The 20,484-nt window shown below is 43.8% G+C and overlaps 1 protein-coding gene across 1 annotated transcript in view; it reads right to left on the reverse strand.

The window, feature by feature from the left end:
- LOC126418659 (protein takeout-like) overlaps window positions 1–20,484 on the reverse strand; it is a 65,313-nt gene that overhangs the window by 14,421 nt on the left and 30,408 nt on the right. The window contains exons 3-4 of the mRNA XM_050085538.1: window positions 14,930–15,083; window positions 4,333–4,469 (exon numbers count right to left, since the gene is read on the reverse strand). Coding sequence (XP_049941495.1) covers window positions 4,333–4,469; window positions 14,930–15,083 — 291 coding nt within the window. The remainder of the gene's footprint in view (window positions 1–4,332; window positions 4,470–14,929; window positions 15,084–20,484) is intronic.

Below are 20,484 nucleotides of genomic sequence, written 5' to 3' on the forward strand. Positions count from 1 at the left end.
AGCATTTTAAAATGCGAGGTTGATATTTACGTAATGCTCAAATAAAATAAAACTGTACCTAAACATACAGTCTGCAGTGAATGATGTAAAGCTAATGTTCAAGTGAAGAATGGAAATGTCAAACTTTGTAAGTGCCGCACCATCCATTTGTCAAAAGAATCAAAAAACAATGTAGCTCTTTGTGCACTTAACAGTTCCGAAAAAATGAGAACACACAATTATCCTACTCACTTCATCACCACAGAATATAATGTGACAAAATGGAAAATAAATACTTTATCAAGAAACTTCTAGGTGCCATACCTGGTTCCAAGTGCCAATAAAAAGTTTTTCTTTCAAGTGCAGTACGTTTTAATTATGATAACACAAGTACAAGAATACAGTATTAAAGTTTTAACTAGTATAAAAATACGCTAGCTAACAAAAACCATTTATCATATCTTTTCAATTTTTTAAAAGTATAATAAAATTAAAGCACTACTATCGACTTTTGTTTCTTACAAAATTCCATTCTTGGAATCAGATGCTACGAAATTTACTGTACAGATAGACACGGCGACATCATCAACGGGCTGTTCTGTCTAGCAACTGATAAACATGAGTGCTCCCTCAGATGAAGCACGGCATGCCACACATCAACCATCGTCTTTCCTCTCTTGGGTACATTGACATTTTTGTTTCTTCTGTTTCAAAGTAAAATATTATAATATTTGAGATAGATGAGTATGACACACTTTGACCATACTTCACTTGGAGATCTTATACTCCTGCATTGATACCAACGTTTCAGCAACACTTCTAAAATCAAAAACATTATTTGTATGTAGTCGAATTATATTGAGTGGATCGATAGCTCCAGCTGACTAAATCTTGAGGAAAAAAGGCCTGGATTACACACGTTGTTTTCACATATCTTTTTTCGTGCTTTGTTTACTATTGTAGAAAGCCAAATTATCCCTTCCATTACAAAGACGTTTAACTGATACAGACAAAAGTTTACGCGCACACTCTTTACCACACAAAATGTGGATCAATTAAGTGGAGAACTTGATACATGGCACTTGGAAATCCAGAAGGCATGCACTGCTTGGCACTATGGCTATGCGCCGTCTGTTAATGGATGTTTGAAACAGTTTGTCCGTGATCTGGTACTGGAAACTAGGCTAGAGACAGGCAACACAGTACTGAAAATACAAAAGCGGTGAAAACGCGTTTTGTGAAGAAATGGCAATTAAAGCTTGTGACATTCCCCCTCTTCCAGTTACCGGGCTGATTTTACAGATTCTATAGTGATTCATTTTCTCTTCTTTTGATCTACTGACATGCTGAAGATCACCATTGGCTGGTCAAAATCAGATACGGCACTGCCCCGTTGTGAAGCGCTCCTGTACTTGTGTCGTGTGAAGTATAGAAAAGTGAAAGAAGGTAATGGACAGATCACAGCTTTATTTTTTCCAAAATTCTTTCATTTTTCGTTGTGAACATACACGACAGTGCTCTGTACAGTGTGTTAACATTATCATTACTGGCCCACCAATTATCTATGTCTGCAGAATCCAGGTTGTTCTAGCTCTGTTAAAAAATTTATATCTTGGAAAATATGGGACACAAAAATACCAAATTAACGGTACTTTAAACCCATTTTGTCTGATTTAAGATGCAACTACACTCCTGGAAATGGATAAAAGAACACATTGACACCGGTGTGTCAGACCCACCATACTTGCTCCGGACACTGCGAGAGGGCTGTACAAGCAATGATCACACGCACGGCACAGCGGACACACCAGGAACCGCGGTGTTGGCCGTCGAATGGTGTTGGCCGTCGAATGGCGCTAGCTGCGCAGCATTTGTGCACCGCCGCCGTCAGTGTCAGCCAGTTTGCTGTGGCATACGGAGCTCCATCGCAGTCTTTAACACTGGTAGCATGCCGCGACAGCGTGGACGTGAACCGTATGTGCAGTTGACGGACTTTGAGCGAGGGCGTATAGTGGGCATGCGGGAGGCCGGGTGGACGTACCGCCGAATTGCTCAACACGTGGGGCGTGAGGTCTCCACAGTACATCGATGTTGTCGCCAGTGGTCGGCGGAAGGTGCACGTGCCCGTCGACCTGGGACCGGACCGCAGCGACGCACGGATGCACGCCAAGACCGTAGGATCCTACGCAGTGCCGTAGGGGACCGCACCGCCACTTCCCAGCAAATTAGGGACACTGTCGCTCCTGGGGTATCGGCGAGGACCATTCGCAACCGTCTCCATGAAGCTGGGCTACGGTCCCGCACACCGTTAGGCCGTCTTCCGCTCACGCCCCAACATCGTGCAGCCCGCCTCCAGTGGTGTCGCGACAGGCGTGAATGGAGGGACGAATGGAGACGTGTCGTCTTCAGCGATGAGAGTCGCTTCTGCCTGGGTGCCAATGATGGTCGTATGCGTGTTTGGCGCCGTGCAGGTGAGCGCCACAATCAGGACTGCATACGACCGAGGCACACAGGGCCGACACCCGGCATCATGGTGTGGGGAGCGATCTCCTACACTGGCCGTACACCACTGGTGATCGTCGAGGGGACACTGAATAGTGCACGGTACATCCAAACCGTCATCGAACCCATCGTTCTACCATTCCTAGACCGGCAAGGGAACTTGCTGTTCCAACAGGACAATGCACGTCCGCATGTATCCCGTGCCACCCAACGTGCTCTAGAAGGTGTAAGTCAACTACCCTGGCCAGCAAGATCTCCGGATGTGTCCCCCATTGAGCATGTTTGGGACTGGATGAAGCGTCGTCTCACGCGGTCTGCACGTCCAGCACGAACGCTGGTCCAACTGAGGCGCCAGGTGGAAATGGCATGGCAAGCCGTTCCACAGGACTACATCCAGCATCTCTACGATCGTCTCCATGGGAGAATAGCAGCCTGCATTGCTGCGAAAGGTGGATATACACTGTACTAGTGCCGACATTGTGCATGCTCTGTTGCCTGTGTCTATGTGCCTGTGGTTCTGTCAGTGTGATCATGTGATGTATCTGACCCCAGGAATGTGTCAATAAAGTTTCCCCTTCCTGGGACAATGAATTCACGGTGTTCTTATTTCAATTTCCAGGAGTGTATAATAAAATCCTGTCTGGTACAACATGAATAAATTATATTACTATACGTGACGTTGTTTTCGTAAAATTAGGAAAGCCGTGTAACATACACGGGAGGCATATTCTTTGATTGTGGGTGGTAAATGTTGCAGGAAATGTGTGTGTCACTCACTCTACAGGTCCGTTTTGGTTGTCTGAAGCAGTTGGCAGGACTGGTAACGAAATCAATTATTGTTCTTTTCTTGGTCTGAAGTGCATTGTGTAACCAAAATGCCTTCGATACTCCTAGTAAGAGCCGTACAAAAACAGTTTCCGCCACCATTTTAACAGTCCTATGCCTGAACAAGTTGCCTTCAAAGACACCTGTATCGTCCAAATCATCTTCGCTACCTAGAGCGTCGACAATGTCTCTAAAGTTCAGCAAATCGGCAATTTCTTCATCAGATAAACCATGGCGCGCCAATCCTCTTACACAGAATACAAATGATGTGCTCTATGCGCAGGCGAAAGCAATTGCTCTTAACGAAGGCAATACCGCGAAAACGAGAAGCACTTTCACGCCATCTGTCCGTGCAACTAATGAGTGACAGTACAGACATCGTATATCTATAGTCAGAGGCTCGAAAACATCACGCAAAGTATTTTACTCAACAAAATATACTGCCAAGTAGGACCTACGAGCTCTGCGCTTTTGTAAGGAGCGCTGTCCGTAGAATCTACGGGCCTGGCGCTCAGTGAGTTAAACTCATTTACAACCAGTCGAACCGCTATGTGATTCACAGGCTTATGCAGCTGTAAGATAAACAGTGTCCCTCTCTCCTGTAAAACTTAATTTGTTGTACAAGGTCATAGTGACTGCAGCTCAGTATGTGCTGCGTGATTATGTATTACCACGTAAAGTCGTGTTTGGCAGACGCATTTCGCATATTATGTACTGACCAAATGTAAACAAACAAGGCCGTATCTCTACAGTGAGCTTCCTCATTAATCAGCATGGATGATTAATTGATGGTGATGAGTTCCTGTGGGACCAAACTGCAAAGGTCATCGGTCCGCAGGCTTACACATTACTTAATTTAGCTTAAACTAAATTACGCTAAGGACAACACACACACCCCTGCCCGAGGGAGGAGGACTTGAACCTCCGACGGGGGGCGCCGGGCGGCGGATAATTGAAGAAGTTGGTTGTTGCCGTATAGAGTAATTACTTTATTCTGCGTACGCAGCTGAGGAAACTGAAACTTACCGGTGGTGATGTTGCAGGCGCCCTTTCCCTTGATGGGCAGGACCAACACCTTGCCATCAACCTTGTATGTACCGATCATGTAGATGGGGTCATCGGCGCGCAAATGTGCCTTCAGGCGGAAGCTTCCAGGCACCATTCTGCAGCAAAAGGAAAATACCTCTAATGTACTCAGGGTACTAGATGATTAAGCCACATTCAAAGTTACATTCAAAGTTATCACGACAGGAGAATGAGAGGGGGGGGGGCGGAAGATAATTTTCTTATCGTTGCAAACTCGACAGGTTGTAGTGAGTAAATTAGTAAGGCTCTCTGTGCGATAATTAACAACGAACCCAGTCCCTGGAGAGAGGTTGGTGAAAAGGTGGAGGGGGCAAGGGCTGCAGTTCGTTTTCCGATACATAGCTTTGTTGTATACATGGAAGAAGCCTGGAGATACTGACAGGCTTCAGATAGATTATATAATGGTAAGACAGAGATTTAAGAACCAGGTTTTAAATTGTAAGACGTTTCCAGGGGCAGATGTTGACTCTGACCACAATCTATTGGTTATGAACTGTAGATTAAAACTGAAGAAACTGCAAAGAGGTGGGAATTTAAGGAGATGGGACCTGGATAAACTGACTAAACCAGAGGTTCCACAGAGTTTCAAGGAGAGCATAAGGGAACAATTGACAGGAATGGGGGAAAGAAGTACAGTAGAAGAAGAATGGGTAGCTTTGAGGGATAAAGTAGTGAAGGCATCAGAGGATCAAGTAGGTAAAAAGACGACGGCTAGAACATATCCTTGGGTAACAGAAGAAATATTGAATTTCATTGATCAAAGGAGAAAATATAAAAATGCAGTAAATGAAGCAGGCAAAAAGGAATACAAACGTCTCAAAAATGAGATCGACAGGAAGAGCAAAATGGCTAAGCAGGGATGGCTAGAGGACAAATGTAAGGATGTAGAGGCTTGTCTCACCAGGGGTAAGACAGATACTGCGCACAGGAAAATTAAAGAGACCTTTGTAGAATAGAGAACCACTTGTATGAATATCAAGAGCTCAGATGGAAACCCAGTTCTAAGCAAAGAAGGGAAAGCAGAAAGGTGGAAGGAGTATATAGAGGGTCTATACAAGGGCGATGTACTTGAGGACAATATTATGGAAATGGAAGAGGATGTAGATGAAGATGAAATGGAGATATGATACTGCGTGAAGAGTTTGACAGAGCACTGAGAGACCTGAGTCGAAACAAGGCGCCGGGAGTAGACAACATTCCATTAGAACTACTGACAGCCTTGGGAGAGCCAGTCCTGACAAAACTCTACCATCTGGTGAGCAAGATATATGAGACAGGCGAAATACCCTCAGACTTCAAGAAGAAGATAATAATTCCAATCCCAAAGAAAGCAGGTGTTGCCAGATGTGAAAATTACCGAACTATCAGTTTAATAAGTCACGGCTGCAAAATACTAATGCGAATACTTTACAGACGAATGGAAAGACTAGTAGAAGCCAACCTTGTGGAAGATCAGTTTGGATTCCGTAGAAATATAGGAACACGTGAGACAATATTGACCCTACGTCTTATCTTAGAAGCTAGATTAAGGAAAGGCAAACCTTCGTTTCTAGCATTTGTAGACTTAGAGAAAGCTTTTGACAATGTTGACTGGAATACTCTCTTTCAAATTCTGAAGGTGGCAGGGGTAAAATACAGGGAGCGAAAGGCTATTTACAACTTGTACAGAAACCAGATGGCAGTTATAAGAGTCGAGGAAAATGAAAGTGAAGCAGTGATTGGGAAGGGAGTGAGACAGGATTGTAGCCTCTCCCCGATGTTATTCAGTCTGTATATTGAGCAAGCAGTGAAGGAAACAAAAACAAATTCGGAGTAGGTATTAAAACCCATGGAGAAGAAATAAAAACTTTGAGGTTTGCCGATGACATTGTAATTCTGTCAGAGACAGCAAAGGACTTGGAAGAGCGGTTGAACAGAATGGATAGTGTCTTGAAAGGAGGATATAAGATGAACATCAACAAAAGTAAAACGAGGATAATGGAATGTAGCCGAATTAAGTCGGGTGATGCTGAGGGAATTAGATTAGGAAATGAGACACTTAAAGTAGTAAAGGAGTTTTGCTATTTAGGGAGCAAAATAACTGATGATGGTCGAAGTAGAGAGGATATAAAATGTAGACTGGCAATGGCAAGGAAAGCGTTTCTGAAGAAGAGAAATTTGTTAACACCGAGTATAGATTTAAATGTCAGGAAGTCGTTTCTGAAAGTATTTGTATGGAGTGTAGCCTTGTATGGAAGTGAAACATGGACGATAAATAGTTTGGACAAGAAGAGATTAGAATCTTTTGAAATGTGGTGCTACAGAAGAATGCTGAAGATTAGATGGGTAGATCACATAACTAATGAGGAGGTATTGAATGGGATTGGGGGGAAGAGAAATTTGTGGCACAACTTGACTAGTAAAAGGGATCGGTTGGTAGGACATGTTCTGAGGCGTCAAGGGATCACCAATTTAGTATTGGAGGGCAGCGTGGAGGGTAAAAATCGTAGAGAGAGACCAAGAGATGAATACACTAAACAGATTCAGAAGGATTTACGTTGTACTAGTTACTGAGAGATGAAGCAGCTTGCACAGGATAGAGTAGCATGGAGAGCTGCATCAAACCAGTCTCAGGAGTGAAGACCACAACAACAACAATAACAGCTTTGGCTACACTTGCTACTACCATTCAGTTTTCTGCCTTCTTTCAAACAATTACCAAATTATTAGACCAAAATCACACAAAACTAGTGTAATATTGAAAGATATGTGTACCTATAGGACTTTCTTCATTAAAGATCCATCTCAGTATATAAGGAAAGACCTTAAACGTTTCCATCCGAACACCATACCCTCCAGAATCCTTATGCCAAGTACGCAACATAGCCGTGAGTATTGAGGCAATCATCTCACCGACTCACCAGCCTCAAGATACCGGTTAGTAAAACACCGCATCCTGCTGCGTGAAGAAGAACACGACTGCCTGCTGCAGACTTCAAGGCATTTTTTAAGGGACAAAATGTGTGGTAACCTCGTGGGTAGAGTTCAGGTCTATAGGGTGTGTGGTAGAATGTATCTCACTTGTGTTGGTGTAAGTTCTGCTTTACGACATTAGCGATGCGGGAACGTGTGCTATCATGGAGCAGCAGCACCCCTTGTCCCACAACATTCCGCAACGGTTATTTTCAACAGACCTGCTGCCCCATACACATTCTTCACCATCCGGTAGCCGTCTACCGGCGTTTGTCCTTGCACGGTCAAGGAAAGAATAACAGCATCTTGGCCCTGTTTGAACGCGTTTGGTAATATCGTCGCATAATTTAGATTTCCGTATTTACAGAACGCTCGTCGTGAAGACACAAATTCCACTCAAATCCCTTGCCTATGAGTCGGTGCCGGCCGAAGTGGCCGTGCGGTTAAAGGCGCTGCAGTCTGGAACCGCAAGACCGCTACGGTCGCGGGTTCGAATCCTGCCTTGGGCATGGATGTTTGTGATGTCCTTAGGTTAGTTAGGTTTAACTAGTTCTAAGTTCTAGGAGACTAATGACCTCAGCAGTTGAGTCCCATAGTGCTCAGAGCCATTTGAACCATTTGAACCTATGAGTCGGTGCGTATACACCATCCTCGGAGATGTGCTGCAGGATTCAGCAACGCGCTCCAAGGGAAACTTTTGTTGCCCCTTATAGATTTACTTGAGGATCACCATTAAAATATAGTCGTTGATATATAGTGTTGGTTTGCTACTAATTAACTGATCAATAGATTTAATTCTGAATAATTGACTGACCTGAGCCAGTTGTGCAATTGGTGATTGAAATTCAAGATTAGAAGTATATCCAGCACCATGTGGTTCCCCCAGCTTGTCAATAGATAATTTAAATTTAAGAAGCAGAGGAAAATCGTCTATTAATAAAAGATAGTGGACGTTCAAAATTCTAGTACTTTTGGACATATGAATCTATCATTAATCAAACATGCAATGTATACCTCGGTAGTGCCCTTTACGAAATGATTCTTCCCTTAATAAAAAAAATAAATGAATGGGTCCATACACATTCCACAAACGCAAACGATTAGGACGATCCCATGAAACATAGATTGGGTAACAGAGAAACAGTGACACTGAAATTCATTTCAAGTAGGCTGAAATATTTATTCTGCCCAGACAACTAGAAAACGTGACACATGTACATGAAAATTTAATGGTTACCTGTACCTGCTTTTGATAAGCAAGTGGTTGAAAAATTATCCATATACCTTGCCCGATGGCTTTGTAAGCCAATGCATAGGCTTCAAATAGGAGTAATTTTGTGCTAAGGGAAAAACACCCACGCCCTTAGTACCAGAAGGAGAGAAGAGGAGATGAATTGAGGGTTTACTGTGTGGCAGCATTTGTCAAGGAACCTTCGCTTTACTGCATTTCTGGTTACAAATTAGATCTATTTGGCAGGGCACTGTTTCTTGCGAGCTCCAACCGCTAAAGATGCGTCTCTGAGAGCGAAGATCCTCTTCCCTTGCCTATGTTGCCAAAATCCTCCCTAACAACTCCGTCGGGAAAAAGTTGTTCTGCACTCTTCCTCTCTTTCTTCAGCCAATAAAGGAACTTCCTTTTGAAATTACTGTGCTCTCAGTGGCTCTGCGAAGAGTTCCAAAGGAACGAAAGTGCATGTCTCTTTCGTTTTTAAACAGGTTTTTTTTGTAAGAGCGGTCCATTCAGTGACATCACTCGGTTTTCAAAGACTGGGGGCCTTATTTCGCGTGCTCAGTAGTGATCTCCGGTGTCTCTCACGAAAATCCGTAGCTATATTCAACAGCTAATTGCGCATTCTGCTGGGATTGCTCCTGACTCCATCTCGTAAAATGATCTCGCAAGCGGTCGCCATGGGAAGTTCTTCCAGTTGTGGAATTCACATAACGATGCAACAGGATATCACATAAATCTCTGCCAGCCCTCGGCCAGTAAGTGGTCACCACCCCTAGTTGTCCCTTCTCACTAAAAGCGGAATGTGGCTCCTAGCTATCCTTTCGTGCTGTTCACTGCGCGCGTCATACAGTTCGCTTCAAAATATTTCTTTGTTTCCCTATAGCATATAAGTTTGTTTTTATGCTGCTGCAAGAAACAACCACTAGTACATTTAAGATGAAGGTGGGCCTGTGATTTGAATCTTGTGAATTTGCGTATGTTGTGAGTCCATTCCAAACTAAGGTCCCAAAGCAAGATCCTATTTTTATTCAAATAAGACAGCCTCAGTCGAACCACTACCTCTTTCAATCTTAATATTTTAATTTCGTTTCTTTAATTTCTTTCCCAAATTTCTCTTTGGTCTCTTTAGCTTTTTGCTTTGTATACAGACAGAAAGACATGGAGTGTAGCCTGTACCACGCTTTATTAACTAAGTGGTCGCATTATAAAATACACTGATGAGCCAAAATATTATGAGAACCTGCTAACAGCGTTGTTGTTCCACCACTGAAAACCAATGGAGACGCGATTGTGTGCAGCGCGCATTCGCAAAGTCATGAGTGGGGTTCCAGGTGTACAGTCAAAGAAAAAAAAACTACGGACTGCAAAGGAAGGAATTACCCGAATGGGGCGGAAATCGGTAGGCGCGGTGAACATATACAGATAACATCTGATTATAGCTTCGTAAAAAATTTATTTAAGGGAATGATTTTCAGAAACTCAGCAAGTCAATAACACTTTGGTCCACCTCTGACACTTATGCAAGTAGTTATTCCGCTTATATAATTCTGCAGGCTTTCGTGGCCCTTTTAACTGAAGTTAAAATCTTCTGGGTTGTTAGGCCGCGTCATATTTCTACGAAAATGATCGACGTATCGACCCCTCTGTTGGGATCTTCTTCAGGATCCTATGGTGTCCACATTGCTTCAACACTGGGATCCTGAGGTAGGTACCAGCACAGGGGTCGAAATGTCGCTCATTTTAGTAGAAATATGTCGCGGCCTAATAACCGAGAAAATTTTAACTTCAGTTATTCGACTTGATATTAATTCATTGAGTGGTTGGATGTCATCCCAAGGGAGGTCTTGCCAAATTACGGAAACTGAGGCGTTAAATCATCAATATACCGAATTTGCTGCAGGGCTCTGCCATAATCCTCCAAAAACTTTCTGTGGGGGAGAGGTTCTGTCGCAATACTGCTCAAGGTAGAGTTTGACAAGCACAAGAACAAGCATCAGAAACTCCTCTCAACTGCGCCCTGAATTTTGCTGAAGCATAAGACGAGGATGGCTTGTCATGTAGGGCAACAAAATGGGGGCGTGTAACATCATCGATTTACCGCTGTGCTGTAAGTGTGCTGAGGATGACGGACAAAGGGGTCCATCAGTGAAACGAAGTGGCACACTAGAATATCATTCCTGGTTCTCAGGTCGTATGACGGTCGACATTGAGTTTGGTATTCCACCGCTATCCGATTCATTTCCGAACAAATATGGGCTGGTCATCTGGACTCGGTTCTAAGCATCACCGACGACCATTCTATTCAAATGTATGAGATTGAGATCTATCTTCTTGTCGTGCTTACCAAACCCTACCTTGGGCAGCAAGGCAGTCAGATCTCTCCCCAATTGAGAAGGTTTGGAGCATTAAGGAGGAGGAGATTAGTGTTTAACGTCCCATCGACAACGAGGTCATTAGAGACGGAGCGCAAGCTCGGGCGAGGGAAGGATGGGGAAGGCAATCGGCCGTGCCCTTTCAAAGGAATCATCCCGGCATTTGCCTGAAGCGATTTAGGGAAATCACGGAAAACCTAAATCAGGATGGCCGGAGACGGGATTGAACCGTCGTCCTCCCGAATGCGAGTCCAGGAGCATTACGGGAAGGGCCCCACAGCCGTATCGCGATTCTGACGAACTAAGTTGACAACTGCCCATAATTCGGCACTATATCTCCCAGGAGGAGATTCAACGACTCTATGAATTAATGTCAAGCCGAATAACTGCTCGTATAAGATCCACAGCTCGACAGAAACGTTACTGTCTTGCTCAGTTTGTGAAGCTCTTTCTCTTCAATAAAGTGTCCAATTTTTGTGAAACTCTAATCATTTGTTTGTCAGTATGTGTACATCACAGCAACCGATTTCCGTCCAATTTAGATAATTGCTTCATGGTGCACTGTTTTGATTTTTCTTTTTGTCCTAAAGTGAGGGACACCAGAAGTCTGCCCTCAGGTCATACAGTTACCGTAAGCTGCTGGCCGGTGCGTCGTGGGATTTAATTTGGTAACCGATAGTCCTCAAATGTGCTCTATCTAGTTCAGCTGAGGCTTATTTCCTGGCTATGATATCAATGTGTGTTCATTATCATGCTCCTTAAATCACTGTTGTGCGATTCTGGGATTCTTCCACAGACAGTTATCTTTCTGGGAGATGCCATCGCCCTCGGGGATGACATCAATATGAAGAAGTGATCCACGTGGTCCGCAGACATTTTCGCGTAGTCCACAGGTGTTGTGATGTGTTAGATTACTACCATAGGCCCAATGTAAACCCATACTGATGTTCCCCAGGGCCACTATCCACGGTACGGTACATGTTTCAAGGATCCGCTCACCTGAATAACGGCGTACCTGGAGAAAAATATCGACCTTGTACTAGAAAGAAACGTTATTCATCCGACCAGGTGGCAAGTTTCCACTGATTCACGCTATAAGCTTGATGATACCCTTGCCACCACAGCAATAACTGACGATGTCGTTGGATGAATATGGGAGCATAGCATTGTAATCGGTAGTCATATCAGATAGATTATATACTGGTAAGACAGAGATTTAGGAACCAGGTTTTAAATTGTAAGACATTTCCAGGGGCAGATGCGGACTCTGACCACAATCTATTGGTTGTGACCTGTAGATTAAATCTGAAGAAACTGCAAAAAGGTGGGAATTTAAGGAGATGGGACCTGGATAAACTGAAAGAACCAGAGGTTGTACAGAGTTTCAGGGAGAGCATAAGGGAACAATTGACAGGAATGGGGGAAAGAAATACAGTAGCAGAAGAATGGGTAGCTTTGAGGGATAAAGTAGTGAAGGCAGCAGAGGATCAAATAGGTAAAAAGACGAGGGCTAGTAGAAATCCTTGGGTAACAGAAGAAATATTGATTTTCATTGATGAAAGGAGAAAATATAAAAATGCAGTAAATGAAGCAGGCAAAAAGGAATACAAACGTCTCAAAAATGAGATCGACAGGAAGTGCAAAATGGCTAAGCAGGGATGGCCAGAGGACAAATGTAAGCATGTCGAGGCTTATCTCACTAGGGGTAGGATAGACACTGCCTACAGGAAAATTAAAGAGACCTTTGGAGATAAGAGAACCACTTGTATGAACATCAAGAGCTCTGATGGAAACCCAGTTCTAAGCAAAGAAGGGAAAGCAGAAAGGTGGAAGGAGTATATAGAGGGTCTATACAAGGGCGATGTACTTGAGGACAATATTATGGAAATGGAAGAGGATGTAGATAAAGATGAAATGGGAGATGCGATACTGCGTGAAGAGTTTGACAGAGCACTGAAAGACCTGAGTCGAAACAAGGCCCCCGGAGTAGACAAGAATCCATTGAAACTACTGACGGCCTTGGGAGAGCCAGTCCTGACAAAACTCTACCATCTGGTGAGCAAGATGTATGAAACAGGTGAAATACCCTCAGACTTCAAGAAGAATATAATAATTCCAATCCCAAAGAAAGCAGGTGTTGACAGATGTGAGTATTACCGAACAATCAGTTTAATAAGCCACAGCTGCAAAATACTAACACGAATTCTTTACAGACGAATGGAAAAACTGACAGAAGCCGACCTCGGGGAAGATCAGTTCGGATTCCGTAGAAATATTGGAACACGTGAGGCAATACTGACCTTACGACTTATCGTAGAAGAAAGATTAAGGAAAGGCAAACCTACGTTTCTAGCATTTGTAGACTTAGAGAAAGCTTTCGACAATGTTGACTGGAATACTCTCTTTCAAATTCTAAAGGTGGCAGGGGTAAAACACAGGGAGCGAAAGGCTATTTGCAATTTGTACAGAAACCAGATGGCAGTTATAAGAGTCGAGGGACATGAAAGGGAAGCAGTGGTTGGGAAAGGAGTGAGACAGGGTTGTAGCCTCTCCCCGATGTTATTCAATCTGTATATTGAGCAAGCAGTAAAGGAAACAAAAGAAAAATTCGGAGTAGGTATTAAAATCCATGGACAAGAAATAAAAACTTTGAGGTTCGCCGATGACATTGTAATTCTGTCAGAGACAGCAAAGGACTTGGAAGAGCGGTTGAACGGAATGGATGGTGTCTTGAAGGGAGGATATAATATGAACATCAACAAAGGAAAAACGAGGATAATGGAATGTAGTCGAATTAAGTCGGGTGATGTTGAGGGTATTAGATTAGGAAATGAGACACTTAAAGTAGTAAAGGAGTTTTGCTATTTGGGGAGCAAAATAACTGATGATGGTAGAAGTAGAGAAGATATAAAATGTAGACTGGCAATGGCAAGGAAAGCGTTTCTGAAGAAGAGAAATTTGTTAACATCGAGTATAGATTTAAGTGTGAGGAAGTCATTTGTGAAAGTATTTGTATGGAGTGTAGCCATGTATGGAAGTGAAACATGGACGATAAATAGTTTGGACAAGATGAGAATAGAAGCTTTCGAAATGTGGTGCTACAGAAGAATGCTGAAGATTAGATGGGTAGATCACATAACTAATGAGGATTTACTGAATAGGATTGGGGAGAAGAGGAGTTTGTGGCACAACTTGACCAGAAGAAGGGATCGGTTGGTAGGACATGTTCTGAGGCATCAAGGGATCACCAATTTAGTATTGGAGGGCAGCGTGGAGGGTAAAAATCGTAGGGGGAGACCAAGAGATGAATACACTAAGCAGATTCAGAAGGATGTAGGTTGCAGTAGGTACTGGGAGATGAAGAAGCTTGCACAGGGTAGAATAGCATGGAGAGCTGCATCAAACCAGTATCACGACTGAAGACCACAACAACAACAACATCAGCCACACGCCGTTGCCTATTCTACATTATAGAGAACTTGTCTGCCTACAACCTCTAGACTAAGTGATGAGGCGTGTACGTTAGACACTTTCTCAACTGCTGATGTCTTCACTAACTTTTCACCATTTTACGCTGATGCTCTCGACAGTAGCCCGCTAACATCCGACCAGCTTCGCCTTTTCCGAGGTCCTCGTTCCAGTCTCCGGGCCGTAACAAGCTGCTCTGCGCCAAGATCCTTTATATTAGTAGAATTCCTCATTTGCGGCCTTTATCGCCCTTAGAATGATTTCAGTTTATCTGCGCCCAGTTCATATACTACTCTTACGGCGCCAAGCGCCCCACCCGTACCATGCGAAACTTAATCTCGCTAGTGGCCGTGATCGAAATTTTTTGGCTTACCAGTGCATGTAGTCTACACTACTGTTAATTAAATTCTTCCTAGTGAAGCTCAGTAACGAAAATAATATCATGATTCGTTTCCAGACGTATAGGTACTCTATCCCTTACACGTTAGTGCTTCAGTCAGAGAGAGGTACTTACTCAACGGATTCCACGGAGCCGCGCGACATCTCGTAGACGAGCAAGTTGTCGAACTCGAGGTCTGCCGCTACTGGTCTCTGCTTGTTCTCGTGCTCGATCTTGATACTAGCGAATGGCATCGGATCTATTGACGGCACACCAAGACTGGGAATACCTGTGCAAAACCCAATAATTACAGTATGGCAATTGAGAACACAGCGTCTACACGAATAATCAAGCGATTAAAAACTGATAATGCGTAGCATATCTCCTGAAATATTGTGAGAAACTAGATCCTAAACCAACTTTCAGTAATTTTAAAATTTTAAAACCTACGTTAATAACATTAATGATAGTAATATTCTAACAATGATTCATTCTCATCATACATAGCAGTTACGGTACAAACCGTATAGATAACACAAACTCAAATAAGGCTACACTTTTATAGCAACACTTCCGAAATCTAAAATATATTAATACAGTAGTTCATATCAGGATCACTACTGTTACATCAAAACCTTTCCCAGTATCTCAGCTTTAGGGACAAAATTCTCCTTCCTAATCACAAGATATATCATAGCTCGGAGAAAGCAACTGCACGCAATGCAGAGAAAGCAGTTGGTCTGTATCCAGCCAAGTTACACTGAGAAATAGAAAATCAATGCCACAAATTTCAGTTTGAAGAGAGGAAATGACATTGTTAAATTCAATGTGGATTATACTTCCGTATACTGCGTAATTAACACAAAATACTAGCAATGAGTATCGACTTTCGGTTAAAATGGTCTAAACATGAAATGATATCTGGGAAAATAAGGTCATCGACATGTAATGCCCGTAGAGTCCACTCATCGGTGTGGGAGTTACATTACTTCGGCCAGTACCTCGTCTCCTACCTTCCTAACTTTACAGAAACTCTCCTGTATAGTTTGGAAGGTAGGAGACGAGGTACTGGCAGAAATAAAGCTGTGAGGACGGGGCGGGAGTAATGCTTGGGTAGCTCAGATGGTAAAGCACTTGCCCGCGAAAGGCAAAGGTGACGAGTTCGAGTCTCGGTCCGGCACACAAATTTAATCTGCCAGGAAGTTTCACCAAGCACATTGGCAAGAGTGCAGCATAGATATAGCTCAATTCGAGGAAGATATGGTTGTAGTAAGAGAAGGGTGGCATGACGACTGAGAGTTGGACAGGGACTGAGAGAGAGCGAGGGCCAAGTGTCTCCAGCAAAAAGTTGGTGATGCTCGTGGGACATTAGCGCCACAGCAGCACCTGAGCTTAAACTACCTCTAAAATTCTTGAGATATAAATATGATAGGGGTGACTGGATAAATGGCTAGTGAAATGTATAAGTCCCGAACGATAGCCGTGAACGTGCTTCCGAGAGTCCATGACGTTGAAGAGCTAGAAAATTGACGCTAGCGTCACGCATGTCGAGTGATGGGGCAGATGGTATTTGGGCGCCTGGTTAGGACGAAGTTGCCTCCCATGCACAATGCATCTGACCATCCAGGAAGAGAGGCTTAACCACCTCAGAGAAGAAACTGGAATATTGTCGGTGGTGACCTGAACCAGATGGCCGATATGTGCTGATGGTCCTGACGCTACCAAATGTGAGAGCCATACCTTGCACATCTGGGAGACAAGCAACTGTATCAGAGACGATACAATCACATAAGAGGATCACTATCCTAGTAACAGTAGGAAAGCATGGTAGACATGCACCGTAAAGTCTAGGCGACCACAAAAGCTGCAACATGCAACTCCTGAAAGAGGGAACTGTCAACGTCTGCAGCATGTGCCATTTCATGGAGGAACACTGGTTTATGGCGCATGTGAATGGCATTGACAATGACCGTGACAATGCAATACGTTTCGAAAGCTGCCATCACCACAGAGGTAGCACAGGGATCTCCCAGCTAGGCTCCCATGGAAGGGTACATCACTGTGATGCAGAGGGAGATGACACCTGCAAGGGGGTTCCATCGTCCTGTATAACTCCAGAACGTCCATCCTCAACATTAACGTCATCCGCCTAGACAGACATCGCATCAGAGCCGTTCAGTGGTGCCCTCACAGGTAGCGTTCGACACAGAAGGGCGGTAAACGCAACAGTCCGAGGTGGGGAAACATTGCTGTCTATAGATGGACTCTGAGTTTAAACGTTGGCAAGGAGAGACGTCGCATCGCCCGGTGATAGTGTGTCGGAGGACAGCGTATCATCAGTGGGAGGATCATCCACAAATCCGACGGAGGCACTCATAAGAAGGAGTACAACGCTCTCTCTTCCGTTTCCTGGGCGACTGTTGCTTCCTAACGCGCTGTTCCATGTCGGATGGTGGTTAACTGTCGTCTGACATGCGGCCAGGCATCATAAAGCTGGAGGTGAGTACAGCTCCATGATCCACAACCATAGGGTCGTGACAGATGTCCTGCCATTGATAACGGCCACCGTTTGCTGGTACCTATGGTCGCAGCAGTGTAGCAGGGACCGGATAAACGTCCATCGCTTCATCGAGAGCAGTCGACTCTGGTGTTGACTGGTTCAGCGTGGGTGCAGCAGGCAGCCCCGCCATGCATGCACAAGATAAGCTTAAAACAGTGGGCGTCATAGGGAGGGCGACATCTCCCATTGGCATCTGAACCAGTCTGCGGTGGAGACATCCTGAAAGGACATGACCTTCCTGGCCACAACCTGAACAAGTGCGCAGCTGACCATCCTATGGAATACCATCCCCACAGATGGTAGTAAACAAGTAAGAACACCCGTCTTTCCTCAGATCAAGTTTCATCTGACAAACACCATTGAAGAGACAGTAGGTTCTGAAAGCCTTCCACGTTTCAACAACTTGACGACCTTGTCGTAAAGTTCAAAGACATCTGCCACAACTTCCGATGGTACCTCAAACGGGAGCTCGAAAACCTTCAACTTTCTGAAGCTAAAACCATCATGATCAACCACGACAGTCCCTATATGGCCATCAGTATTGGAACCTGAGAGCGTGAGCTTGGTGCCCCACAACGTTGATGCTCAGCTCTTCATTTGCCATTTTGGTATATACAGTGCTACTAATGATTGAGAAAGGTATCCTGAGAACATCATGTGGTGGTAGACATATTTCGTCCTGTGTAAAACGTTCGACTTCATAAGTGTTTGCCCTTGCATGACTCACTGGAAACAAAAATTTACGACAGGGAAACGCCATGACGGTCGATGAATACAGACATGAAGATAAACCGCTATACGGAAGTAAACAAAGGGACACTTGCTCGTAGGCAGAACAAGACGTGCTCACCGCGTTACTACCGAAGGCAGACTGGTCCGAACAAAGTGGTGAGAACGCACATTTACTATCCTACACATGTCGGTAAGAACAGACATAGCTTATGTCACTGCAGGAATTTGCGAAAAATGTTGCATCAATTTTTCTGACGCAAAAATCATTGTTCTTGCGACAGAGCAACCAGCTATAATTACTTTAATTAATCTGAAAAATTGTATTTACAGCGCTTCGCACTTGGAAACTTGTTCTACGAGTGACAGTATCAACAGCTCTTGAAAAAAGAAAAATTACTAAAGCTCTTTAGTTCACAAGTACATTCTGGGGCTTATCAAACGGCATCCGTCACGTAACATCTCGCCTGTAATAACTCACTGAATTTTAACACCCCGCACTATTTCCACCTACCTCTGCTCCATTCAGTGACTGTGAATCGTACCAGTTCCTAGGGAAACTGTACATATTAATTTCACAGTCATCAGGCTGGAAAACGCCATATTATGTGAGCTGTAACATGGTTACAGTTATCTGCCGACCTCTGTGCATAAACAGGATATTCCACTTCGATGACTGGTTGCCGCATAATACAATAAATCTACATTTGCGTAGTGTTTCAACCAAATTTTGATTATTCCTTAGATAAAATTTTTATAGTGTAAGGGCGGTTTAAAATATTTCCGTTCGAGGATACCTATGTAGAGGCAAAGGATTAGTGTATAATTCGTGTCTTTCCGACGTGCACGAGGCAAATGCGGAAACGTGAAGTACCGCGACCTTGTTATCGAATACGCCCAAACGCAACCAATGCGCTGTTATTCTTTTCTTGGCAGTGAATGAATAATGTGTATGAGACAGCATATCTGTCGAAAACCACGGTAGTGGAATGGTGTGCGATAAAGGGTGCTGCTACTTCATGACAACGCACTTCCCCATATCGCACATATCGTAACTCACAAGTTACGCTAATTCAACTGGGAGACATTCAAGCACCCGCCCCATACTCCTTATCTCTCCCCCATGCGATTATCACACTTTCGGTCCCTTAAAAAAGGCCTTGAAGGGTTGACGATTCCTGTCAGACGAGGATGTTCGGCAGGCAGTTTTACGGATCACTTGAGGCAGCAAGACACGGTGGTTTTCTTTTCTTTTCTTTTTTTTTTTCTTCAAAGCGCTATCTCCAGACTGGTATGTTGCTTGGATGATTGCTTCAGTGCTCACAGCGATTTTGCCAGATTAGCATACGGATTCTGGACTGTATGGCCTTTTAATGGAAGCCTTTGATCGCCGTTTATATCTTATTTTAGATCTTAACTCCCTGAGCGATCTGACATAACACCCTCTTTACGGTTACATGTATGGCTGTCAGTGAATGGAATTTAAGCCTGCAGTTATCTGTTTCGTATATACGCTAAGTAATACATTAAATGATGGAAATGGATATACACTGTTCATAATGACATGGCACTTATTAAGTTACCTTATCAAGTTATTCCTTCAGAAACGAGGTCCACATGTGTTATTGGATCAGTATAATTACATCATATGTCAAAGGGGTACTGCTGTTCCAGAATACGCTTTGTGACAAACAACCATAATACAGGCTGTCTAATGTAAGTATTTATTTGATGCTGTCTTAATGTTTTCGAAGTAATACATTATTTACTATACTAAAATTCATGTCAGGATAATTTCGACAGTGGAAAGACGATTTCGCAAGGGATTGCATCAACATGGTACTTTCTCAAGCACCTTTCTCAAGCACTTTTTTTAATTACTCGCTCTCATCCTCATTGACCGTGTGAAAACCAGCACTTCGATTTAGCTCAGATTCAACGTGGATGGAGAATCGTCGACTTTCGGACATCAGTAACACCTTGCAGGTGACTTACTTGGGGACTAAGAACGTAAGCTACCAGTTATTATGAGAGGTTAATTAAGTTCTTTTGACTGCTACACTACGCTTAAAGGTGACCCATAGGATACGTTGCTTTTCAATTTAATCACCAAGTCCCTGTTGGAACGTACTAACAATCGTTCAGGCACTCCTTGGTCCCGAAACCATTGGAGAGTCGCTATGTGAACATCCTCTTGGTTGGAAAATGCTTTATGCCCCCTCCGCCCCCCTCCCCCGCCCCCCTCCCCCCCTACCACCCCCGGTCACCATATGTACTTTAAGCTTTCGGAAAAGAAGCTAATCGAATAGTGTAAGTTCTGGACTTCTCGATCAGCGTTAGCGACGCGTGTGCGGCAATGGTCAAATTATTGGCACTATTTCACTACGGCTGAATGCGTCAA

This window comes from Schistocerca serialis, chromosome 9 (genome assembly GCF_023864345.2).
Source record: "Schistocerca serialis cubense isolate TAMUIC-IGC-003099 chromosome 9, iqSchSeri2.2, whole genome shotgun sequence".
Classification (NCBI taxonomy): Eukaryota; Metazoa; Arthropoda; class Insecta; order Orthoptera; family Acrididae; genus Schistocerca; species Schistocerca serialis.